This window comes from Takifugu flavidus, chromosome 4 (assembly GCF_003711565.1).
Source record: "Takifugu flavidus isolate HTHZ2018 chromosome 4, ASM371156v2, whole genome shotgun sequence".
NCBI classification, from domain to species: domain Eukaryota; kingdom Metazoa; phylum Chordata; class Actinopteri; order Tetraodontiformes; family Tetraodontidae; genus Takifugu; species Takifugu flavidus.
The window spans coordinates 17,700,530-17,728,033 of NC_079523.1; the positions used below are offsets into that span (position 1 = coordinate 17,700,530).

General features: G+C 43.3%; 2 protein-coding genes across 5 annotated transcripts in view; one reads left to right on the forward strand and one right to left on the reverse strand.

The window, feature by feature from the left end:
* Positions 1 to 27,504, forward strand: part of LOC130523564 (NACHT, LRR and PYD domains-containing protein 12-like) — a 99,758-nt gene that overhangs the window by 68,170 nt on the left and 4,084 nt on the right. Inside the window, exon 7 of one of the 4 annotated variants that reach the window (XR_008949914.1) lies at positions 25,862 to 26,014. The exons of the other annotated variants lie outside the window; for them this stretch is intronic. The gene's annotated coding sequence lies outside the window, so the exon portion shown is untranslated. Of the gene's footprint in view, positions 1 to 25,861; positions 26,015 to 27,504 lie in introns of those variants that run through there. 4 annotated transcript variants of the gene reach the window in all.
* Positions 3,454 to 6,500, reverse strand: LOC130523575 (WW domain-binding protein 11-like). Its single transcript, XM_057028933.1, has 4 exons — positions 5,422 to 6,500; positions 4,079 to 5,206; positions 3,932 to 3,995; positions 3,454 to 3,708 (listed from the first exon to the last, which is right to left on the reverse strand). Exons 2-4 carry the CDS (start codon positions 5,194 to 5,196, stop codon positions 3,559 to 3,561), a joined length of 1,332 nt encoding a protein of 443 aa, XP_056884913.1. The 5' UTR covers positions 5,197 to 5,206; positions 5,422 to 6,500; the 3' UTR covers positions 3,454 to 3,558.

The window sequence follows — 27,504 nt, forward strand, 5'->3', positions numbered from 1 at the left end:
TGTATCGTGTGTTTATATCATGTGAGGGCGGGGGCACTGAAATTGTCTCTTCAGTAATGATAACTTTATGTTGTTCAACTGCCTTCTTTACTTTATCCTAGTTCCCATAGCTCCTGTTCCCATGCCTGTCCCTGACCACGACATGAGCAAGAGGATCTGCTCACAACATCAAAAGCTGTGGATGAGGACGGAGCTTCAACAACTTGGGTTGTGGCCTGGGTCCCGACCAGTGCATAACCCTGGGAACGCAATTTCTCTTTGGCGTCTTCCTCCTCAGCTGGAGCTACTGGACATGGTGGCTGAGCTCCCGTCCCCCAACTTTTTTCAGCTCCATCCATTTTTCATTTGGAAGCCAGAGAGCCACATCATGGTCAGGTTGAGGAACAATGACATCCTGCCGTGCCTCCATAGCTGTCCTCGTCCTCAGGTGGTCTCTGCAGGCGTGGGCAGACCTCCAGTGATCGTCAGCGTCCGTGGCCAGTATTTGATCTTTTCCTCGCGACTCTGCTGCAAGGCCTGTCGCAGGAACTGGTCCGCTGACCACCCTCCATGGGTGGAGGAGCTGCCCGTGCGCTTTACTAACCTTTTGCCTGCATTCCTGACTTACAAGAAGGTTGGGGTGGGGTGTCTGTGTCCGGATTCTACCTGACTGACTGCCTGCTGGATGAGTTCAAGCGTCAACAGCCGTCTCTGACCAAGCTCCTCCAGGCACGTTGGGGCAGGAGGTTTTCAGGTCGGACCACACGAGGAAGATGGCGAGGAAGGTGACACTGGCATCTGGAGCCATGTCCAGTTTGGCAGTGATGAATGAGAACTGGCTCATTGTGTCCTGGGTGATGGTTCAGGCTGAGACAGAAAGGTCCCTGCATCCGATGTAGCAAGGAATGGCCCAGAGGTACAGCCACGCTGGGGTGGGAAAGGCCGGCTACCACTGGATGGACAGGTGAGATCAGCCATCTTCTTTGTTTGCCGTCATTCAAACTGAAAAATGCTCCATGCTAACCCTAACCCTATCCATGCTGAAGACGTGGCGCGTTCAGAGGGTTCACATCCTCCGTGGTTGCCTCAGTGACCCAGAACTGTCTGAGGGGATAATGTACAGGGACGGAGGGACCCTTCAGCTAAACCACGTAGCGGGCGAAGGTGCCAAAGTCCCCGTCTGGATCCCTGTCCGTGGTACATCTCAGCAGGAGGGCTACCATTTCCAGCAGGCCCAGTGGGTCACGGGTACGCAGGTCTCCCCTGAACTGTTCCAGGCCCAGGCCATGACCGGCGTTGTGCGGTGGAACTTTCAGCGACCGGTAGACATGAAGAAGCCCGGCGCCGTCCTCCCTGCTGTCTTTGACCCTGCCTCAATGTGGGAGTTGAACTCTGCTTCCATGGCAGTGACGGGACAAGACAAGTGCCCTGCGTTCACCTCTCTGACAGAGACACTGGAGAAAGGTTTGGGCTGGAGTCCAGAGAACCGGGCTGCCGTCCGCTCCCTCTGGACTGGGACAAACACAAAATGCAGCAGAGGGATCCGCTTTCGGCTCTTGTGCCCTCCCGCTCCAGACGATGCTCCTGGGGCAACACCTTCCTCCAGCTGGGCAACAGCGACTGCTGTGCCCTCGCTTCCCCCTGCGCCACCTGTCAGCTTCCATCTCTCTGCTGCTGGACGTGTAAAGGAGATTCCAGCAGAGGATGACCAGGATCCTGAAAGATCAGTGGGCGGGTCAACCATAATCGGGTTTTTCAGAGCGCCATGTTGGAATTAAGGCCTTCGAATGATTGAAAATAAATAGATTTAGTTAGGTTGTGGTCAGTGTATCTCAATCTTTTGATGTGTTAAATATTACACTTTCTGTTATTAAGGGATGGATATTAATGTGTTTTCTCAATAGCCCATATGGCGATAATATGAGTTACTAAGGATGCATTATTGCTTTGTTTGTGTTCCAGACGTCTCTGGAGCTTTGCCCCTGCCGCTGAAGTCCTCGCCGAGGAGCGCCCGCACTGGACCCATGAAGACTGGTGGTGGAGTGTTTGTCTTGGACCACACACGCTGGACTCTTCCCATGAAAGACGCTATTGATAGTTTGCTGCAGTATCATCATGGGGACAAGGACATCCTGAGGCTCGTGGATCGAGACTACGCAGACATGGTCCATGGGTCTGCGGCCGATCCGAACAGCTTGCTCCGCCCCACAACCAGGTTTCACATATCCCGCTATGTGAAGCATCTGGCAAAGCTGTTGAACACCAGTTCTTCTCTGAACACCAGCCCAGAGAAGCTCCTGGAGACTCAACAGCTGTGGTACTCCTTGACAGAGGGGAGCAAAACAACCAGCATTCCTGTAGTCACCATGGAGACGGCTGTTGTCACTCCTCCCACAGCCGCCCTGCCCACGCCTCTGACGCAGGATTCCATTGAATCCAAACCCCTTTTCCGGGTTTGCTGGGTTGTTTACAAATAACGATCCAGCCACATCTCTTGATGACTTCCTCAGGAGAGCACTAAGGAAATCTCTCAAAAGTGAAAATGGCCACCTGGACTTGTTTGTTCGCTTCCTTCATGGTCTCTCTCTGGAGTCCAATCAGAGGATCTTGGGTGGACTGTTGGATCAGATGGAGAACCACCCAGAAACCATCCAGAAGGTCCTCAACAACCTGAAGGAGGAGAACAGTGATGGAATCTCCCCAGACAGAAGCATCAACATCTTCCACTGTCTGATGGAGATGAAGGATCAGTCAGTCCATCAGGAGATCCAAGAGTTCCTGAAGTCAGGGGAGATATCAGAGAGGGAACTGTCAGAGATCCACTGTTCAGCTCTGGCCTACCTGCCAGGGCCTACTCAAGGTTTTTCTTCCTAACGCGCATTATTTCATTAGTATTATTCATCTTATTCATTACGGCCCTCAGGAATGAAATCATCCTCATTGTAAGCAAGCGCGTGGCGACGAAAATGAGCAATAAACCTGATGGATATTCTGCCCCCTGCTGGGTGGAAGACGTTATGACAAAAAACAGAGAACAACAAAGTGCAGAATACACTTAGTAGTGTTCAGTCATATTACATCCATCAGTAACTCACCTGTACCTGGATATTCTGCACACATTCGTGTTTAAATGGTGTTTAAACACTTGTAATGGTTTTAAAACACTCATCAAAGTCAGTGTTTTCAGATTCTGTGATTTCACACTGGACAGAATGTGAATGAGGTACATCAACAAATCCTTTTTGCTCAAACAGAAGTTTCTACATCCAAAACACTCCTGATTAACTCAAATAAAAGCCGAACAAACTCAGTACCAACATGAGATAAAAAAGATGCAAACAGACATATTGCTCAGTGCTTTTTAATAGAAGAAATCAGAATTATGAGCATCAATTATGCAGGTGTGTTAAAAGAAAAACACTGGAACATTCAAACATGGGAACAGAACCTGGATTTTTTTTTTTTAACAAACTAAACAAACTAAAGAAAAAGATATCCTCAAAAGCAGCAATTGTAGAGGTGCAGATTCTGTTCAGCTTTTTTTTAAAGACTGAAAACAAAATATCCATAGCGCTCCGTTCACAGCCTTGCATATCTCAGCTTTAGTGGACGGCGAGTCCCAGCTGGTTGGGGCTCTTGTTCTGGGTAGGGGGGGCTCAGGTCTGGGGGTGGGGCACGCTTCCGTGGGGGCATCATCAAGACCTGTGCGTACGTTAGTTTGGCGCCCACCTGAAAAGTCAGAGAACCAGGATTTAGTTTCCAACATGAGCATCTTTGCAACAGGTCTGCTATAACCTGGGGTATTTGTCCTGTCGGGGGTCTTAAACCCGATAAATGTTGATGTGTCTGTGACCAATCAGGACATTCACTTTATGAATGAGTAACATGAATGGACACAATTAAATCAAGCATCAAATTAAGCATCAAAAACAACTCAACACCCAAAACTTACTTGCTGTCCTGGCGGATGAGCTGGTTGGTGGTCAGCCTTGGTCTTTGAACTCTGCCCCAGACCCCTGAAGAGGAACAGGTCTCAGGTGTTACCAAGTGCTCCACAAGTGAAATAAAGTGTGAGCGAGGGTGGGGGCCATAAACTTACCGATTTAACATTGGCCAACAATTCTGAGCCTTGGAGGGCTGGGGCTCCGACACTGGCCCTGGGGTGTCCACACGACCCCCCCTCTGGGGGAACCCAGCCTGGGGTGTGCCCTGGGACCACACCGTTGCCTTTGTCTTTACCCCACTGTTGCCCCCTTCAGCCATCACCCGCTGCTCAGGACAGACGGAGTCAATCTTGGATGGAGTGGAAGCATCTCCACCAGCACCAGGGGGCAAAGTTTGAGTGCCAGCATCCTGACACTCAGGTCTCGGGGGGGGCAGGTCTTCGGGTGCGTGATAGAAACAAATCGGGACAGAGGGACCATCGCCCTCATCTCGGCTCGGGATTTTCCAGACGCGTGAATTCGCTGGAAGCCACGGACGTTGGAGCTCCGCATTGTCCTGCCAGTCAAACTCAGATTTGGGGGATCCATGGCGAGTTTCTTGACCGATGTGTGGTGAGGATCCCGTGGTCAGACGCACATTGACCTCACTTGGTAGAGACAGTCCAGGAGGAGGTGTTGGTAATAAACCAGGCTCTGGCCCAGGAGGAGGTGGTGGTAATAAACCAGCCTCTGGCCCAGGAGGAGGTGTTGGTAATAAACCAGGCTCTGGTCCAGGAGGAGGTGTTGGCAATAAACCAGGCTCTGGCCCAGGAGGTGGTGTTGGTAATAAACCAGGCTCTGGCCCAGGAGGTGGTGTTGGTAATAAACCAGGCTCTGGCCCAGGAGGAGGTTTTAATAACCTGGTTTGCAGCACAGTGGATGGACCAGGCTCATCTGTGTCACACTGGTTCTGCTCCTGCTCAAGGTCATCAGCATCAATGGGACGGATGCTGCAGAAGCTGTTTGACCCATCTGGAGTGTTTTCCTCTCCACCTGTGCTCAGTCTGGGCAGCGCCACATGGGGATGTGATTCCAGGGGTTCCTCATCACATCTGCTTCTGCTGTCTCCTTTAAGCTCTGCATCCAAACATGCATGCTGGGTTCCTGCGGTGGTGTGCTGCCTGTGCTCCACCGTCACCTTGCTCCGTCTAATGTAGGTCGGGAAGTCTGACAGACTGCTGTCGCTGTCACTGTCGCTCCACTCGTCAGAAGAAGTACTACAGGAACAGCCCATCTTCTGCAGCCTGAAGCAGAAACAACAAAAAGCCGCTGCCATGACCACACACACTCTAACACTCATGAACAGATCCATTCACTGCTCCCGCCTCGTGGAGAAAGAGGCGCACGAAGAAGCGCAACCACATTAGCAGAATTGGATTCATATGGAAAACATTTAGACTTTGGTAGAGCTGCCAGCAGAGCTCAACTTGATCCCAACCATCAACTCCCAGTTACTGACCTTTGGACCTTTAACGCGTGTGCACGTCAGTATGGAGATTGTCTCTCTTGGAGGGTGATGCTCGGTGGGAGGATCGAAGAATGAGGCGGCAGATCTGATGGTGGTTTCAGCTCAACCTTTAACGGTTAATGTCTGTAGGTGCAGCAGCAACACTTTAATATGAAGACTTTTTACTTTGAATCAAAGCTTACAACCCAAAATGGCCTTTTATCTGTGATGACCTCACAAAATAATCTCATGCGAAGTGTTTAAAGCTGCTGTGCATCAAAGCCACAAACGTAAATGTGTGAGTGGGTTAAATCGCTGCATATATGACGTACTGTAACATTTGTTCTGGAAATAATTTAATAATGCAATTTTACCCCACCGTGTCCCAAATTATTACCCAAATATTTTGCTATGATTCTTCTATCATGGTGATGCAACCGTTAAGCATTAAACTGAATGTTAAACATCTTGACAGCTCATTCCAGTCCAACATTGGAGCCCTTCTTTGAGAGCAGCTTCACAATGCTCGTATCCAATAAACTGGTGTTTCTGGACAGTTTGATGAATTTCTTGGCAGGATGTCAGAATATCCTCCCAGTTTTCTGAGACCAGTCTCAATCATCTAGGTCAGAGTTATCCAAATAAGAGCTCTGCCTCTACTGGACGCGTCACGTGCACCACCGAGACAATAGAGACCTCATAACGATCCCTTTTGCTTTGTTTTATGTGTCGAGGGCTACATTTCCACTGTTTGTCATGTCAGTGGAAATTCACTGTTGAATGAGAGTCAGTTGGTGGAAATGATGTGTATAAAGTTTAAATACACTAAAAATTGATTGGTAATAACATTTTGTAAAAAAAATCATTTTTATATATTTCAGATTTTTTTGAGGACCTATATTGTGGTTGCAAGAACATTGGCTATTTTGTTGACATTAATGTTGGCCTCTGTGGATTGTGCGTCCACTAAAACTGTCCGTGTTTCTGAGGAGGAACCAGGAGCAGCTGGGTGGAAGCTATGAAGCTTTAGGTCCACATAGACCACCTGGCAGGACCGTCGTTCCTGTCTAGGAACCTTGTTGAACTGCTGGTTATCCTCAAACAGTGGAGAAAGGGATTGTTTGCATTTCCTGTCTCACTGAAGGGATCAATCAGGACCCCAATGCTAAGAGATGGTGGTTGCTGCTGCTGCAGAGCAACATCAGGCACCACGGTGCTCAACACTCCACACACCTCCACACGGCTCAACACACCTCCACACACCTCCACACACCTCGGTTCCACCCATTTCCACACACCTCCCTCGGCTCCACAGACCTTGCTGGCCACCATTAGACTTTAAGGACAAATCAATACAACAGGTAAATTACACACCCACAAAATGAAGTTTTCCAAGTCTCAATATAATAAAGAGACATTTCCAGTAACCCCATAAGATGATTTAGGTATTTCATTATATAAATCATTGTGATTTTAATATATTTTTCTATTATCTGGATAACACAATCTGAATATTAGATATTCTGATATGTATATTGTATTCACCCTCTGTACTATGTACAGGTACACAGAGGCTGAGTATCCACTTATCTGGATTATTGTAAATATAAATCCTCTTTGTATATTCCAATCCTGTTCTATTTGATTTTATCTTATTTTTCTCTGAGTGCTCTTGTTGCTGTTGTTGCACTGTAAATTTCCCCGTGTGGGACAATAAAGGATCTGAATCTGAATTAATTTGGATAATCCTTGAAGATAGTTTAATCATGGATGGACTTTGTTATATATTTTACATCTGATAATTTGCACCTTCCCATTAAAGTTGATCTTTATCACTGTGGATAAACACCTTTTTGAAAGTTCTCCATTGAACAGAAAAGAATAAACCGTGTGTTAATAGTAGGTGGCAGCAGATGTAGTATTTAAAATGTTATAAAACTTATTTAAATATACGTTCACTTCAGTTCCAGAGGCTTGTGGAGCACTACAGCCTAAAGGTTGATCTGTTTGGCATCGCTGTTCCCACACCTGGATGCTGAGATGATTTGGGCAGAATAATGTAAAATTAAAGGTCTTTTAAACAGATCTGTGATGGCTGAACAAGACTGATGTGGCAGTGACACCAACGTGTGCATCAACTCTCCAGCTAACACGTATTATTTCATTAGTATTATTCATCTTATTCATTACAGCCCTCAGGAATGAAATCATCCTCATTGTAAACAAGAGCGGGCGACGAAAAAGAGCAATAAACCTTATGGATATTCTGCCCCTGCTGGGTGGAAGACGTTATGACAAAAAACAGAGAACAACAAAGTGCAGAATACACTTTAGTAGTGTTCAGTCATATTACGTCCATCAGTAACTCACCTGTACCTGGATATTCTACACACATTCACTGTAAAAAAGAAAAGGTTGAGAAAACGTAAAATTCAAGGCAACATGATGCAAGAGATTTTTGGGTTCTCAACTTTTGCCTACTGTTGTTGACTTAACTAGGTTTACAAGTTCTGACAAGAGTTCTGCCAACTTGGATCTTCTTGTTCACCTAATTAGGATAATCCTGGAAGGCTAACAAAGAAATTCTGGTTTCAATGCCATGTATTTCTGCCTTCACCAAATGCAGATATTCCTGTTGAATAAACATACAACTCTTACTCCAGTGAGTTGAAAATTTACCTGTATAAATAAAGGAAAATGTATGTTGCTGTAATATTTGAAAAATGCTCAATAAATAGATATTGACTAAAACAAAGCACAACTGAATGTTATCTGAAATCTTATTTTGTTGAACAGTGCCTCAAGTCCATTTCAAAATGTCATGGGTAGTTGTGTCAATTTCTGTAAAAAAGTATAGCTGGTTTCTTCAGAGACATTAAAATTGAAGTCCAGAACCAAAAAAGAAAAACAAAGTATGTGAAAAAAGTGTCCAGCAACATATAGCCATTCATGCACGCACCCTGATTGTCTTGTAAAAGCTGAACTTAACCACTTGCACATGAAATAGAATAGTGCCACCAATGATCGGCTGTGTACCCAGACACCTGAGGTTTACATGGGCATAACTATGATGAACTCGTTAAAAGTTCTTAGAAATGTTACCATCAATGACGAGGGAACTAACAGGTCAAACACCAGTGCTGCGCTTCATGTGAAGTGGACAACACCTCACTTTAAAATACTTCATGACACAGATATTTAATTAATGACACAGTCTCACCAGATATTTAATTAATGACACAGTAGCTTTCACCCACCAACAGCTGCTTCTCAGCAGAAAAAGGGAGTGAGAGTTCTAGACAACTTCAATCCTCACCATAAAATGATCTGGACCGCACTGAGGAGGTGCATATTTCCATTCTGGATGAACTCATCCTTTAAAACATCTCCTGGGAATTAGGAATTCGTTTTACTTGCATTACTTTGTCTGTACCTACCAAGCACTTCAGGAGAACCTTTGTTGCATCTTCTCGGAGGAGGAAAATGGGCAGGCGGATGTCTAAAGAGTATTCAGTGGAAAACAAGCATTTCAATTAGTATATACTATATATAATTATTATATACATAATGTAGTTAAACACAATGCAAAATCAGGACTCTTTTATAGTAATGAAGATAAAGGACAGGTCAGACCCAGCAACATGTAAAACTTAAAAAAAAATACAACACTGCAACAATTTTACTTTACTTTTACAAATTAAATTCTGTTAAATCAAATGCCAACATAAACACAAATAAAAACATAAAGCAATGACTGCTGCCATTCCTTTTTACTGACACACATCCACTAATGTGTTTTGGCTGAAGCCAACATCTTTTTCTGTTTCTCTTATGAGAGAAGTATATTCATACTCTTCTAAAAATGTCAGGCAGGAGCCCTTCACTCACCTGTTCATTATCCAGGAGGTCTCCCATCTTCTCACCAAGAGCTCCCTTCTTAGACCGCTACAGTTTCAGCAGGCCAGGCACTAATTTGTCAGGGGATGCATTAAAAGTCCCCAGGAGGTCTTTGCTCGTCATCCGATGGAATTCTTCAGATATCTAAACAAGACAATCAACAAGATATTGCCATTTATTCAGCACAGAACATTCCTGGGTAGCTGTCTTGTGCAGTCTGCCCCATGTTCAATGCCTGACCATGTGATCAACAGCAAAACCTACTTCAAAAGCTCTTGTGAATACGTCTTTTGCACAGGAATGGAAATACCCTCCACAAAAAACAGTATCAATATGCAAAAGCATATTATCATGTTCCAGTGTTGCACCCAAATCTGTGACCAATCAGATTCTGTGACCTGCCGTAGTATCTTTCCCTAACCATCTCAGTCTACAGAAGCCCTATTTCCACCAGGAAAAGAAAAAAAAATCCATGCCAGTCAAAATTATGAGATAAAGTCCAAATTTGTTCATTTTTCTCCAGGTGAAACTATAAATTTTGTCTCATAATGCCTTTTTATTTCACAATTTCGATTTAGCGTGGGGATTCTTTTATTCTTGTACAGGCAGAAATGGGCTCTTATAGGAGTGAAATGTTTAGGGTAAGAATATTAGGAAAGGTCAAAGAATCTATGGCATTTGTAAACATGGACCTTGAGGACTGACAATTCAATAAAAACGTGACCATTTTGACACCCATTACAGTTGCAGTAAGTGATGCACTCCTTGGGAGGACAGAACATAACAAAAACACTGGCATTGCACATTTCTGGAGTGGGTGTAGGGGGGTGCAGTGTGTTGGAGGGGCCTTGAGTGGAGTGGTAGCGCAAGGTAGAATAAAGTTTGCCAATACAGCAAATACTGCACTTCTTCAATTATAGTCAATCTAGTACAGGCATGGGCAAACTACGGCCCGGGGGCCACACGCGGCCCGTTAAACGTTTTAATCCAGCCCGCCAAACTTGAAAATTAAATGAATAAACCTTGTTATATTGTGTTATGTTATATTTTCACTGCAATTCTGGTGTTTTCCCACTAGAAAAAAGACAGTCAGGAGGAGAGTGATGGTGATAACCTGAAGGATAACAGAACTTTCAGTGCTTTAAAATAGAAATGGTTATTAATTTTTTTTTTTTAAAAGGCACATTTTATTAATTGATTTTAAGTGTTTTAAGACTCATTCCAAAGTCAGATATTTTGTTGTAATGCTTCTCTTCATTTTCATTTGAAATTAAAGCACATGTTTTCTCCATATCCCAAGATGTGTATTTTCTCCAATGAGGTGAGGTTACCAAAGCACTCCATCCATCCATCTGCTCCTGGTCCGGCCCCTTTGTCAAATGTTAGAACCCATTGTGGCCCACGAATCAAAATGTTTGCCCACCCCTGATCTAGTATAATAACTTGTGCCTAGGACAGCCTCACCTTCTCAGAGGAAAACAGTGCAGGCCATCTCTCCTGGACCTCAGATACCATAGGTTGACACTCCACCACCTCTCTCCGCCTGAGGGAAAAGGTCAGCGCCATCTTCTGCTGGATGACTGTCACGTTCTTTTGTTTCTTCTTCATTTCATCGACCAGAGCAATAACTATGAAAAAATTAATACTATCTGTAATGTGACATCAACAACACACAATTATTCCTCAAATATTCTGTCTCCTTCCCCATTATGTAAAAACCTCTGAAAATGTAGCAATCTTATAACAGAGCATGAAGCACAACTTTAATTTGTATGTAACAGCTAACTTACAGTAATTAAGGACATTAGACAGTGTCACACCAGCTGTCAAACTGTCAAGTTAGCTTTATACATTACTGTAAAGCAGTGCTTCTCAATTATTTTCTGTTACGCCCCCCCAGGAAGAAGAAAACGTTTTGCGCCCCCCCCCCGCCGTGACTATAATTAGTATCATTTGTCTATGAAATTGTTATAAGTACACCTCTGCATAACATTGTATCCTTAACATTAAAGAAAACAGAAAAAAAAAGAAAGAAATATAGACCAAAGCGGGATGATTGTTGCCAATATTCGGCATGTTTTCGCTGAAAAAACTCAAGCGGCTTATCAGCGTGACTGGGGTGCAATGTCTTTAAGTGAGGGTTAGGGTTAGTGTGCGCGCGAATGCTCGGTGCAAAAACCTCTCCACCATAGAGCTAATACTCCCTGCGCACACTCTGACAATGAGAGCGCCACTGCCAACTACTGTAGTGGGTGTGCGATTACACTTTATTCTAGTACGGAAAAAAAAAAAAAAAAAAAAAAAAACATGTTCTCCGGGGTCACACGCGCCCCCCCTGGTATCACACCGCGCGCTCCACTATTTGAGAAGGGCTGCTGTAAAGAGACAATCACCATGGAGGGAAACCATTTAGTCAACATGAAAACCTCAAACACACAACTGAAGCATTATCCGTGTCCTTGTAATAACGGCAAGATGGAGCCGTCCAATCCTGGGATCTATATACTGATAGCTTATTTACAAATAGCATACAAGTGCTGGAATTGGGACCTGATCTACGATGCCAATCAAACCTACAAACCTGGCACCTGGTTGCAGCAATCGACAGCAGGTGTGTCAGGATCGGAATTTTTGATACATACGTCTCTGGCCCAAATTTCTCGGGGGTGCAGAGGAAAGTGCTCCACAACAGAGAAGTAGGGGATCCCTGAAATTACAAAAGGTCAAAGATCAGAAAGATGCAATAGAATTGTGTGTATGAAGACAAAAGACAAGAAGTGCTTTAAAACAGCAATGTAAAATCTTCTCACCCATCCGTGCTGAGACACGATGGTCGTCCTGTCGGAGCAGGTTCTGCAGGGTGGCATCAGCACTCAGGCCCGGAGAGAAGCCGATGCCAAACCCCTGGACACCACCACCAATCAATGATTGGAGACAGCTGGACCTCGGACAATGTGTTGAACCATGAATAAAGCTACAGAGATACCAACCCTGCTCCAGCCGCTGACCAGCCACGTCAACAGGAGCTGCAAATCTGCACAAAGCAAATGTGTCAGCATAGAATGAATGTTCAAACAGTAACAGGTCCCAGATTTTACTGGCCTTTATTCCAGTTTACTTACCAACAAGAGCTGCAAAATCTCTGAAATCATTTTGTATCTGCAGAGAAGCGCATTTTAACGGCATTCACAAACTTGTCAGCACTCAAAGTGTGCATAAACCAATCACCTAAATGGAAGCATATGCAGAGATATCGACAGATGAATTACAGAAATGGGATCGATTTTCGAATGAACCAATATTAGCCGCCACATGCCAATACCGATTATTAGCATTAGCCATTTGGAGTCCCATGCAGATCTTAATGCCGACAATGGTTTAGGTTACTTTGCCTCCGCAATTAACAACTTAACCAGCACAATGGTAAAAATGTTAAAATAAAATGCTATTGATGTCAGACGGCGTTAATATCAATCACGGCAGAATGACCAGATATTAGCAACGTGGACCACGAGAGCAATGTAATGGAAACAACACAGAAGCGGTCAATTCTTTACACTGAGACACGGAATAATGGGATTGTGAAGCTTTAGCTTGAATTAGTTCATTTAGCAGTTGTGAAAGTAATTGAAACGAGCAGAGCGATGTAGATTTGTATTTACGTGAAGCGCCAAACGGAGTGAAGCGCGAGGCTGGGACTGGATCGATTGAAATGGCGGTGGGTTCACGTACAATGGGAAATTCGAAAAGCTGCCATTTGAAATCGTGTTATTTTCCCGCTGAATGTGACGCACACAGGCAGCCCCTCCCACACCCACTGGCTGGGAGCTGCTCCACCCCTCCCCCCACACAGATTCGCGATCAGAACCACCCGTTTGGACCGCTTAACGCCGTCCAATTCTATGGAATCTGGGCACGTTAGAACCACAAGACTTTGAAATATAACCATGTCGAGCTTCATAACTTTAGCTTACCCGGTGACGAGAGAAACAACGAGTTAAACACGAAGCTTTTGTCGGTTCGGAGCCGTTTTCCCGCTCTGTTCTGCATTGAGTTAATCGGAGATTTGAGCGGACCAGTCGGCGCTTTAGCTCGTTTTACGGGGCGCTGGTTAATTTAACGTCCTCACACCGACGATAGCGAATTAGTTGAGGATTATATTTACAAAATGATGTTTTTGTTTGTTTTTAATCAATCTATGAGCTTTTTGTGCTGGATTCCACCTTTCCACCCAGTGAATCAACACACTACCACAATCCATATCTTCTTTAATAATACAAACCATAATTCAAGCACAGACAGCACACCCACAAGTCCTTACACGCACACACTATTCAACACAGTTGACTTCCATGCAGCTACAGAATACACTCTTTATATGCCTGCAGACTTTGGCAAACCATTTAGAGACTTTAACCCTAAACACGCCTTTCTTTTTAGAAGGTGATTTGCTGCTGTTTTCAGAAGTGGTGGCATCAGAGTAGTCACTACTGGAGACACCCTCTGATGAATAGCTGTCAGCTTCAGAGGATGCACCATCAGAAGTTCCACTACTGGAGACTGTTTCTTCCTCACATAGTGAGGTAGCATTGTCTACTGAGGTATCTACACAAGAAGTATCACTAACAGAATCTTCAGAGGACTCTTGTTGCGAGGACTCTATGTATTCCACTGGGCTCTCCGTGGATTTAGTATCGCTGATTTCCTTCTGTGAGGACTCACTCTCTTCTTCCACTTGGGACTCTGTATGTTTGGCCTTGTTGGCCTCCCCTTCAGTGGACTTCCTGTTACTAGCAAGGCAGAGAAGCTCCTCTGAGAAATTAATGTCTTTTTCTGGTAAGGTCCCGATGATTTCTTTTTGTGAGGGCTCACAGTCTATTTTCCAAAAATAAACCTGGGTCTTTTTCATATAATTTTGTCTGAGATTCAACAGACTCCTGAAGCTCCAATTCTCCAATAAATGTAGCCGGAATTTTGAAGGTATCTGTCTTATTCTCGCTCTCCTCTTTATCACTGCCATAAATCAGTCTTGCCTTCTCCTCCCTGCGCTCAGCCTGGCAAATCCTCCTGAGGGATCAGCTCTTTTCACTTGTTTTGTTTGATTGCTAGATGTTTTGAAGACGTTTAATGCAGATTTTTGACTATCTTGTTTTTTAAATATAGTTTGTTGGGAGATTTTAGGGCGAACCACCTGAGCTTCCTCTCTAAATTCATTTTTCCTAAGTTATCTTCAACCTCTTCCTGTCCCTGCTTGGATTTTGGATTATCCAAATGATCTTGTAATCTAGTGTGAATTTCTGACTCCCACTTACACAATGCTTCATCTAAATTAACCTTCACCTCTGGAGGGGGAAGTATCTTTTGCTTCCGAGCTTTCTTCCACAACTTTTTTATTGCATCCAATTCTCTTTCCCTGTCTTCTTCTTTCATGCCACTCACCACCTGATCAAGAGTCCACTTCCACTGTTCTTCCACAGACCGGGGATAGGGAGAACATTCTCCCTGATCCCAACACGCTTTACCACATTCCAGTTCCATCTTTAACTATGCTCCCAAGTGAGATTGAATGTGAATGACTCCAACGGTCAACTCAATGCCTCAGTGAAACAAGCTTCTAAACCAAACTTTGTGGTCTGGTTTCACTCTGGGGGTTAATTCCCAAGGACAAAGAGCCTTTTAATTCACGTTCACTCTGGCACTTTTCCAACCCACACAAAAACACAAATCTCGGGCATTGGGAGTGTCCGTCCCGTCAACTGCGCTCCGAGTCCCAACCCAAATCTTTTCATATACAGTGCTGTGTATACAGCAATACAGCACTGTACTAGTTCCGGTTTACTCTAACCGTCCTTCCCTGTTTTTTCAACAGTACTTCTGGCCTCTAACCGTCTATTCCCTGTTTTTTCAACAGTACTTCCGGCCTCTAAACGTCTATTTTCCGGACTGTAACCGTAATTCCTGCAGTCGTTTCAATATTTTCTATATTTGTATCTGGAATTTATAACTAGGACACTTCAATTGACAGTGACGACAAATTTGGAAATTGCCAATGTGCAGAGCTTTGATTAAACAGGTGTCTGCTTACCTTTTATTAGGGATCCCTTTGTCGTCAGTTGTCCTCCGAAGTGACCGTTGTTGAATTCTTTGCCTCAGATGACTTCTCTGTCTTCATCACGTCGGGGTCACCAAATTGTTGGATCGCAATACCTCTCGTGTGTCACTGCCAATCCGCGTGTTCTTTAAATGAAGACTTCAAGTAAACAAATGCCAATTTCAAAATGTATTTAGCAAATAGAATCAATTCAAGATACAAATATTCCAGAGCTCCGGGCCAGTTCATAACCCTACAATAACAGAGTCCATTATCAGGGCATGAAGTCTGACAACCTAACTATCCCTTGACCCAGTCTTTTATAGAAAGACATATGTAATTATTGATGCTAATTCAGTCCAATCCAGTCCTTCTTCTTGGGTGACCTCATCTTCTTCTTCCATGCCCCCTTTGGTGTTGGTGCGGTCCTTCTTCTCCATTGTCTTCTCAGATGGCCAGATCAGAGGTCTTATTCCTGTCCAGGAACTTATCAATCACCAGTAAATTATGCTGTCATGTTTTACGATGAGGGTCTACCATTTCCTGTCTGCCTGGCTCCAACTGTCTAAGCAGTATTCATGTCAAGGAAGGGTCAACTGACTTGCTTATGTGTATTCCTACTAAAGATTATATACTATCCCTAACTTCTGAACTAACTGTAACATAAAACAAAAACATATAGTATAACACATGCTAATAAGATAAAAGATGCTAACAAGATAAACTAATTCTCTTCAATATTTACTGTATCTGTGACATGGAGCATTGGAATATTTCAGCTGCAGCCAGCAAAAACCCATCAGAATGACGGCTATCGGTGGGAACCGCAGGTCATTTGACTTTAGTCAATCTGTTAAATGTTATAGGATTTATTGCAATCTAATAAAAACTATGAATAAATGTGGGAAATAGGAAATAAAAAGAAGCAAAATGACCAAATAAATCTCCCATGAATACAGTAAATTTTAAGATGAGAACCTGCTGCACTGTGCCGTGCCCCTTCTCTATTGAGAAAAGCCCAAGTGTGTCCTTCAGTCACCTCAGACATTCAGCCAGCTTTTAATACCTTTGTTCAAGCCCAGAACGCCCTGGATTATTCCCACTGAAGATGGAAAAGCAGCTGGGGAAAACATGAGTTATTGTTAACTGTACTGGTGTATGACTATAGTGCATTACTGGACCACTATAAACTTGTTGTTGTGGTTTTTCTTTCTTTGTGCAGATTAACACGTTAAAAATAAATTGCACTGGTTCAGCAGTTGATCTTGTTTTCTTATTTGACCTGTACGACACAATTTCACAAAGCTAAATATACATTTTTATAGAATAGTTTTATCCTACCGATTACCAGCACCAGCTATTCAGAATATATAATGTAGTGGGTTTTAAAATGAACTGAATGATGTCTGCCTTGTCTCTCCTCTACCTGTCCTCCCCCTCTCCTCCTCTCTCCCTACCCACCCACCCCCCATCAGCAGGAGCCCCCCCCCCCCCCATATGAGCCTGGTCCTGCTCAAGGTTTCTTCCTGTTAAAGGGGAGATTTTCCTGTTGATTGTTAGGGATCAGGCCCCGGGATTCTGCATAGCACCAAGTTTGACTACAACAGACATTACAAATAAAGATGATTGATTTGATTTAAAAGAAACTGTGCCTGAAAATGAAGCAGAAGCAATAAAAAACCCAACACCAGCGAAGCTTTCGAAGAATCTCAGATATTGATGAAAAATTCAGGAAATCATGATGGAGAGATATTTTTCTCACGGCTCAAATTCCACAGCTATTAAGTGATTAAATGGATGTAATGGTGATATTCTGGAGTCCACAATTTCAGGTGAAGTTACACTGGGGAACAATTTGAAAATATCCTGTTGAAATTATTCTAAATTATTCTGATTAAAAATCAAATTGGCACGCTGATTCCAAAATTACAGTCATTTCCCCCAGCCCGTCAAGTTTTGAAAGCTTCTCCTCCAGATCAGCAAATTTCCCCTAATGAGCTGGAGTCAGACTGGCCAGCTGATGACAACTGGATCAGCTCCGTTGGTGCAGTCACCATTAAGAGGTGTGTGCAGCCCCCAAAAGGCCAATACTGTCAATATCCTATAGGGGACACTTTGAACCAGAGGGGATCCTATAGATCAAAAAGTTGACCCAGTTTGATTCCGCACCCAAAAACGAACATCTGTCAGACGAACTCCAGTTGTTTCCCAGTATTTCAGTTAAAACGTGGACCAAATTGTTCTGAAGAGAGGCGCTTGTGCTGGATATGACGCGATCAAAACACAAACACGTGACGTGTAGAGGAAGAACAAGCGAAAGTGAAAGTTCTCAACTTCGGGCTCCATCTTGACTGACCGAGCGCTGATGGAAAACCTCTAATATTCAGGTAGCATTTGGTTCTTTCACTGCTGTCGTCTCGAATCAATGTTCCGCTGCGAGATGCGGCTTAATAAGCTGCGTGTTCGCAATGAGCGTGCGCGTGTTTCGGACGCACATTGCGGCTGGTCGACGGGAATGTTGTGACGGATGATCAAACTTTGTACCGTGTTTCCTCTAACTGCGTTTTCCGCTAACCCTGAGCCAACATTTTAGAGGTTGAGGAAGCACATTTTAATACTCACAATAAGTCGACAATATTATTTGCAGTTAGTGGAAAAATCCACGGAAAGAGGGACACAAACGCGAAAGTTTTAGCCTCCTCTCTTTGTCCCTCCACCAGGGGGACAATCAGTCCTTTATTTAATAAAGTAGAGTATGTAAAGAGGGAGAGATCAAGGCATTCCATTTGACTTTAGTCAATCTGTTAAATGTTATAGGATTTATTGCAATCTAATAAAAACTATGAATAAATGTGGGAAATAGGAAATAAAAAGAAGCAAAATGACCAAATAAATCTCCCATGAATACAGTAAATTTTAAGATGAGAACCTGCTGCACTGTGCCGTGCCCCTTCTCTATTGAGAAAAGCCCAAGTGTGTCCTTCAGTCACCTCAGACATTCAGCCAGCTTTTAATACCTTTGTTCAAGCCCAGAACGCCCTGGATTATTCCCACTGAAGATGGAAAAGCAGCTGGAAAACATGAGTTATTGTTAACTGTACTGGTGTATGACTATAGTGCATTACTGGACCACTATAAACTTGTTGTTTGTGGTTTTCTTCTTTGTGCAGATTAACACGTTAAAAATAAATTGCACTGGTTCAGCAGTTGATCTTGTTTCTTATTTGACCTGTACGACACAATTTCACAAAGCTAAATATACATTTTATAGAATAGTTTTATCCTATCGATTACCAGCACCAGCTATTCAGAATATATAATGTAGTGGGTTTTAAAATGAACTGAATGATGTCTGCCTTGTCTCTCCTCTACCTGTCCTCCCCCTTCTCCTCCTCTCCCTACCCACCCACCCCCATCAGCAGGAGGCCCCCCCCCCCCCATATGAGCCTGGTCCTGCTCAAGGTTTCTTCCGTTAAAGGGGAGATTTTCCTGTTGATTGTTAGGGATCAGGCCCGGGATTCTGCATAGCACCAAGTTTGACTACAACAGACATTACAAATAAAGATGATTTGATTTGATTTAAAAAAGAAACTGCCGCCTGAAAATGAAGCAGAAGCAATAAAAACCCAACACCAGCGAAGCTTTCGAAGAATCTCAGATATTGATGAAAAATTCAGGAAATCATGATGGAGAGATATTTTTCTCACGGCTCAAATTCCCAAGCTATTAAGTGATTAAATGGATGTAATGGTGATATTCTGGAGTCCACAATTTCAGGTGAAGTTACACTGGGGAACAATTTGAAAATATCCTGTTGAAATTATTCTAAATTATTCTGATTAAAAATCAAATTGGCACGCTGATTCCAAAATTACAGTCATTTCCCCCCAGCCCGTCAAGTTTTGAAAGCTTCTCCTCCAGATCAGCAAATTTCCCCTAATGAGCTGGAGTCAGACTGGCCAGCTGATGACAACTGGATCAGCTCCGTTGGTGCAGTCACCATTAAGAGGTGTGTGCAGCCCCCAAAAGGCCAATACTGTCAATATCCTATAGGGACACTTTGAACCAGAGGGGATCCTATAGATCAAAAAGTTGACCCAGTTTGATTCCGCACCCAAAAACGAACATCTGTCAGACGAACTCCAGTTGTTTCCCAGTATTTCAGTTAAAACGTGGACCAAATTGTTCTGAAGAGAGCGCCTGTGCTGGATATGACGCGATCAAAACACAAACACGTGACGTGTAGAGGAAGAACAAGCGAAAGTGAAAGTTCTCAACTTCGGGCTCCATCTTGACTGACCGAGCCCTGATGGAAAACCTCTAATATTCAGGTAGCATTTGGTTCTTTCACTGCTGTCGTCTCGAATCAATGTTCCGCTGCGAGATGCGGCTTAATAAGCTGCGTGTTCGCAATGAGCGTGCGCGTGTTTCGGACGCACATTGCGGCTGGTCGACGGGAATGTTGTGACGGATGATCAAACTTTGTAGCGTGTTTCCTCTAACTGCGTTTTCCGCTAACCCTGAGCCAACATTTTAGAGGTTGAGGAAGCACATTTTAATACTCACAATAAGTCGACAATATTATTTGCAGTTAGTGGAAAAATCCACGGAAAGAGGGACACAAACGCGACAGTTTTAGCCTCCTCTCTTTGTCCCTCCACCAGGGGGACAATCAGTCCTTTATTTAAAAAAGGAGAGTATGTAAGAGGGAGAGATCAAGGCATTCCATTTGATTGTTTTAACAACTGGTTCTTTGTGGAATATGAATTTGTTATTATGGATTTATGAAATGTGTTCTGTTTTGAATGAAGCAGTCAAGAAAACGAAACCTAAACCCATGGTGTTTTGATATTTTTGGTCCTGTACATGTGGTCAGATCAGATTAGTCTGAGCAGAATTGGGTGTTTTTTGCCCTTTGCTGTGTGTCATCTATTCTATTCAGCATGTTGGGTTGCTTGACTTCTGTTGGGTCGTGTCAACTTGATCATCACTTCTGAGATATTGACACACTTTTTCCTGAGGCTGGCTCCAATGCTGCCAACACACCTGGCCATGGATATGGTGGGACTTCTGTGATGAGTGGGGTCAGAGGTGGTGGACAAGCTCTGCTCCAAAACAAGCTTGCTAGATATGTTTGGGATCTCCTCCGCCACAACCACCAGCTGCAACTAGTAGCTGTGCACGCCATGCAGAGTTTTGACCTCTAGGTCAGGCTACAAATGTTTTTCCAGCACCATCATGTGTTCGTGAGAAACATGATGCACCTGATCAAAAAAAGCTGCTTGTAATCTGACAGACGAGCCATGATGAGATGTCAAGGTGCGTTGTTGAAAATGAAGATCCTCTTCTTGGAATCCTGTCTGAGATGACAGAAGATGATGCTGCATTTGACCCACTTTGATGATGTGATGACGTATTTCTGTTTAGTTTTGAATGCATTCTCATCTTATTTGTTGAATTTACTGTTGAGAACTGACATCTTGAAAGAATTTAGGTTTTCTTGTAAACCATAACCAGATAAAAAATGATTTAATTTGTATTTGTGTGCGTCCGTCTGATGCCACCGCACCTTTTGAAACACCCAGGAGAAACATTTTTTCCACAACTGTTTTATATTTACATGGTGTAAACTTTTAAATGTCCCAAAACTTTTTCCAATATATATGTGGCCTGTATGATGTACAGGGTGACATCATATAATAGATTTTGATGTGAATGAGCCGACAATACGTCATTGGACAGACCTCTGCTTGTCTTCATGCTGAGAATCATGTTCTTTAATCTTCTTTTCTGTGTCAGCAGACTGTTCCTGCTTAACCGTTTAGACTCACATTTAAAAATGAGCGAATGTGTGATGGAAGAGGAAGAGAGAGCAAAGTCCGTAGTGCCCAGCTGTGTGTCCATGAAGAGCGACAGGTCCAAAGGGCAACCTATAAACTTCGGTATTGGACCTCAAGGCTCACCTTTAAAGTAAGGTTTTCTGAACCACATAACTCTGCCTTAGAACATTTCACAACCATACAAAAATCATTTTGTGGGTATAGCCTCCACTAATACTACGGTAATATCGTGAAAAATGAAATTCATCAGCTCTTTAAAATGAAACGGTGCACCAACATGTCAGGCGTTCGCTCCCATTAACTCCCATGTTAATTTTAGTGTGGTAAATCTTTTAAAACTGAAAATTGCTTGTGTTTTTAACTGGTCATTTCTCCTACATGGGTTAAAACATCTCACAAAAAATCCTAGGCATATATTTTAAAGTTTCCCAACAATATCCATCATTGCAGAGTGCTCCAGCTCTCCATTTAGATACGGATGGGTAAGACATGGCAGGTCTGTGCAGCTTGTTCTGCCACACTGTTCCACCACATGTCATGAAAATTCATTAAAAAGTCTATTTATAAGGCTCCTGGTTCTAATAAACCCATAGACAACAATATCAGTCATTCCTAAATGGTTGAAATAAGCTTTTGAATACGCGTGACCTCTGTGCTATTTAATGATCAGTTTCAGAGACCAGACTACTGTATTTGGAGCATAAATGGAGAACTTTTGTTCTATTCTATGAGTTTATATTCCTGATTTGGCACTTTTATTTTAACATAAATTCACAATGAGGAAAAGCCACTAAACACTTAGATCAAATACACTTTTCTCCAACTAAACGAGCTTGTTAGAACGTAAATAACTTTATATTTTTTGCTCAGTGTTCATTCAATCTTCAACTGTCAGAGCAAACTGAAAGTAGAAGTGAACGCAGCCTTTCTTAGGCGTTGCTAACGCCCAGTAGACATGTATAACCACTATTCCCATTTTTGACAGGTATCAGAAACGGTCTGCTTCCATTGGAGATTCCTCCTGTCCCGAGGGTGAAAAGAAACGGAGAACTGAACTGCAGACCGCCGACCTGAACCACAGCGTCTCGCGTAAGCTCATACATTTGTATCAATAAGATACTTTTGGGTCGGAATAAAGGAACAACTTGTGTATTTACAATGTGCAAGAGAAGATCCAGAGAGCACTTGTTTGGTTCCACTGGAACCCCTGGACCCTCTTCAGACCTTCCTAAATGCTTAGACAGTATTAGCAACATTTAGTCATTTAGTTCTGGAAAGTGTTAAAGAGTTGAAGGCAGGTGACCTTTACAGGACAATGGTCTGCTGAGTATGATGTGTTTGGAGAAGGTTTGATGTGTTTTTCTAAATATCATCCAGCTTTTACCAGCTGTTTAGTCCAAGCAAACTCTTGGAAGACATGGAAATGGTTGTTATAGACTAAATTAGATTGAAACCCAATGAAATAAAAGAATAGGTGTACATAAGAAGACATAACATTTAAAAGTGACAGTAAGATGGGTCATTACCCGACTGTTGCTTCTATCATTCAAACATGACAGAATATTTTCCAGTTGAGGACATCTGTGTTACTGCTGTAGATGACAATTGTAAAGGATTTAAAAGATTGTTTGTTTTAGAGGGTGGTGAACTGCAGGAGGTGACAGAAGGTCATAAGATGAGTCTGAAGAAAAGATGTGAACATGTGACTGAAGGAACTCATGAAGCAGGAAGTGGAACCCTGCTGAACAATATCTACACTGAGCTCTACATCACTGAGGGACAAAGTGAGGAGGTGGACACACAACATGAGGTGAGACAGCTTGAGAGAACCTCCAAGAAGAACATCCAGGACACTCCAATCAAGTGCCAGGACATCTTCAAAGTCTTATCTGAGCAACAGAGACACATCAGAGTGGTTCTGACCAACGGTGTCGCCGGCGTTGGAAAAACCTTCTCAGTGCAGAAGTTCAGTCTGGACTGGGCAGAAGGTTTGGAGAACCAAGACATCAGTCTGGTGCTTCCGCTCTCATGCAGGGAGCTGAACTTGATCAGAGATGAGCAGCACAGTCTTCTCTCACTGCTTCATGTTTTCCATCCAACATTACAGAAGATCAGAGCAGAAGATCTGACTGTCTGGAAACTTCTTTCATCTTTGATGGCCTGGATGAAAGCAGATTTTCACTGGGTTTCAACAAGCATCAGCTCATCTCTGATGTCACACAAGTATCGTCAGTTGGCGTGCTCCTGGTGAACCTCATCCAGGGGAACCTGCTTCCCTCAGCTCTCATCTGGATCACCTCCAGACCTGCAGCAGCCCATCAGATTCCTCCCTCGTGTGTTGACAGGATCACAGAAGTACGAGGCTTCACTGACTCCCAGAAGGAGGAGTACTTCAGGAGGAGGTTCAGTGATGAAGATCTGTCCAAGAGAATCATCTCACACATCAAGGCCTCCAGGAGCCTCCACATCATGTGTCTGATCCCAGTTTTCTGCTGGATCACTGCTATAGTTCTGGAGGACATGATGACCAGAGACCAGAGAGGAGAGCTGCCCAAAACCCTGACTGACCTCTACTCACACTTCCTGATGGTTCAGATAAAGAGGAAGAAGCAGAAGTATGGAGGAAAGCAGAGACCAGGGAAACTGACTAAGGCTGATAAGAACTCCTTCTGAAGTTGGGTCGGCTGGCGTTTGAACATCTGGAGAAAGGAAACATCATGTTCTACTCAGAAGACCTGGAGCGATGTGGACTGGACGTCTCCGAGGTGTGTGTGTACTCAGGAGTTTGTACAGAGATCTTCAAGAGAGAGAGTGTGATCTTCCAGAAATCAGTCTACTGCTTTGTTCATCTGAGCGTTCAGGAGTTTCTGGCTGCCGTCTACATGTTCCACTGTTACACCAGGAAAGACGCAGTGGTTATAAATCAGTTCCTAAAATATTCAAAACAATCAATCTCTTGATGACTTCCTCAGGAGAGCACTAATGAAATCTCTCAAAAGTGAAAATGGCCACCTGGACTTGTTTGTTCGCTTCCTTCATGGTCTCTCTCTGGAGTCCAATCAGAGGATCTTGGGTGGACTGTTGGATCAGAGGAACAGCCACCCAGAAACCATCCAGAAGGTCCTCAACAACCTGAAGGAGGAGAACAGTGATGAATTCTCCCCAGACAGAAGCATCAACATCTTCCACTGTCTGATGGAGATGAAGGATCAGTCAGTCCATCAGGAGATCCAAGAGTTCCTGAAGTCAGGGGAGATATCAGAGAGGAGACTGTCAGAGATCCTGTTCAGCTCTGGCCTACCTGCTGCAGATGTCAGAGGAGGTTCTGGATGAGCTGAACCTGCTGCAGTACAACACCTCAGATGAGGGACGACGTCGCCTGATTCCAGCTGTGAGGAACTGCAGGAAGTTCCAGTAAGTAAAGATTTTGGGGCCGGACATCACGGCGTTTAAATCAAGCGAGTGGATCATGTCAGGTAGCAATACCCCCTCCAGTGGTCATTCCTTCAATTCTTTATCTCCATTGCAGCGTCCATAAATTAAAAACAACAACAATTCATCCAGAAATGTTCAACACTGGCTGGATATAAGTTCAAAGGTCAATCCAGACAAACCAACATAAGGCAGGAATAATAGGAGCCACAAGTTAACTGACTATCATGAAATTACTGTCATGTCATTAAATCACTTTTGTTTGTTTGTATACATCGTATTCTAACGACAGAAAAACACATTTTAACTAATGACACGTGACTATTTTGCTTCATTTGTTCAACGTAAAAACAGCCGGCCTCGTTGGTTTAAATGGGTGTTTTAGGTCTTTGTGGCGGTTCCGTTTGGAGCCTTTATGTGACCCACAAAGTTGTTTGAGCCTTTCCACACCCGTTAGGTGGCAACTTCATCACTAGCAACAAAAGGTGCAGTGAAAATGATTTGAAGGGAAACAGGCAGATAGAACAGAAGCTGAGGGCAATCGATGCACCAGAGACTCTGATGTCATCGATCGGATCACTGAATTAAGACTTGACGCACCATCGTACAAATTGGATGAAATGCAAAATATCCAAAGAGCCGATAGACAGATAAAAAGATGCACGTTTCTTTAAACCATTTGCTACAATCATTTTAAATATTGAGTAATTATGAGCTGTTCTAAAATAAGACAAATGTTGAGAATAATTCAGTTGCATTTCAGATCTGATGGTCGTTCAAACTGTTGCTCTACGGTGTTGAATTTAGCTTTTCCAGGAAATGAGCTACATTTGTGTTGAGGTAGATTCTCAGATAAGTTGATGAGAAATCCCAAAGTTTGACTCACTATTTTTGTTTCATACACAACAGACTGTGGTAGTTTTCTTTCAAAGAGTCATTGGGAAGTTGTGGCCTCAGCAATGATGTCAAACCCTTCTCATCTACGGGAGCTGAGCTTAATCTGGAACCAAAGCCTGACAGATGCCGGAGTAAAGTTACTGTCTTCTGCAATGATGCATCCAAACTGCAGACTGGAGACGCTCAGGTCAGGAGGCCTCTGTTGGTTTTCTAAATTTCTTTACATTTTCTGCTTTTCTCTTCATTTTCAGATTTAGAAATGTGTTTTTATTTGCCCCATTTATTCCTTTTCCAGGCTGTGGGGCTGCAGGTTATCAGAGATCAGCTGTGACTCTCTGGCCTCGGCGCTGAGGTCCAATCCCTCCCATCTGAGGGTTCTGGAGCTGAGCTCCATCAGTCTAGAGGATTCTGGGATGAAGCTGCTCTGTTCTGGACTGGAGAGTCTAAACTGTAAATGGAGACTCTCAGGTCAGCTTCCTTTTATCTTCGACATAACAATAAACAATTAAAGGCTTCAAGATAAACTCCATTGACTTTTGGAGAAGAGAAGTGTAGTATGAATATAAATGAGCCATTGAAAGTTAATTTTATAGATACTTTTTAACTATGTTGTTGCTGTAATATCCCAGTTTATCAGTGGGGGGCCAGAGCTCTCCTGACTCCAAGGGCCTGATTAAAAATGAAAAAATGAAATAATGATTTTGAGCAAGTGTAATAGGACTTTTCCTCCAATAAGAGATCATTTCTTGCCATGATTCCTTATCCAGACTGAGTGACTGCTGTTTATCAGAGATCAGCTGTGACTCTCTGGCCTCGGCGCTGAGGTCCAATCCCTCCCATCTCAGAGAACTGGACCTGAGCAATCAGTCTAGAGGATCCAGCAGTGAAGCAGCTCTGTGGTTTTCTCCAGGATCCTCTCTGTGAGCTGGAGACGCTCAGGTCAGTCAGAGATGATCCAGTACTTTCCCAGGTGTAACTAGTTAGACAATAACTGTTTCCATGTTTGATCTTTGTTATAAACGTAGTGTTACAGTTTCAGAAAAAAGACCACACAGGACAGATTTGCAGTATTAAATTGGTTGTGGAAATCTGTCCCATGTGAGGATGGTCATCAATGACTAGAAAGGAAGTATGTAGATTTGTCTTGTTTTATTTTAGGCTGGCCACAAAACCGCCCAAACATTCAGACAACTCAAAAATGGTTCTTCCTGTCTTTTAAAGATCAGAAGGAAAACTAGAAACCAAAAAGAAAGCTGCTGCAGTGTGCCATGCCCCTTCTCTACTGAGAAAAGCCATCCCAAAAAAGAGAAAAGCCCAAGTGTGAAGTGAGCACCCTGTTAAACCTTGGTACCGAAAGCCTGCAGTCATTCTCATCTTAGGTGGCTTCATTCCAGCCAGAAGCCCAAACCTGCCTCCCTCTTAAAGGGGCAGCAGGTCAGTCCAACCACAGAAACCTTCATGAAGATCTGAAGCTTTCAGCATCCACAATTGTTGCACCTCACTTCCATTGGAGTCCAAATCAGAAGTCAACAAGTTGATTCTACACCGATTCTACACAATGCAACCATTTTAAAAAGGTTTCCATCCATCAGTTTTCACACATTTTTAGATAAATCTGTTTGTTCATCGCCTCCTTCTGTTGTAATGGTCATTAAAGAAAATGACCTTATTGGAGTTTTCTCCTCACAAATATGACTTTCTATGAACGATGCAATAAATGCAGCTTGAAATCTAAGACAATATGGAAGTATGTGTATATAATAGTAGTGGAAGTAGCTCATAAAATAATACATTTGCTCTTCTCATCGAATCTCTCTATGTTATTAAAGAAAAACTGCTCTTTGTCAACAACATCTAAGACATCAACCAAAAATCCTAATTTTATACAATATAATCTAAAACAGTAGAGAAGACTCTTTCTGCAGAGACCCTGGTGGC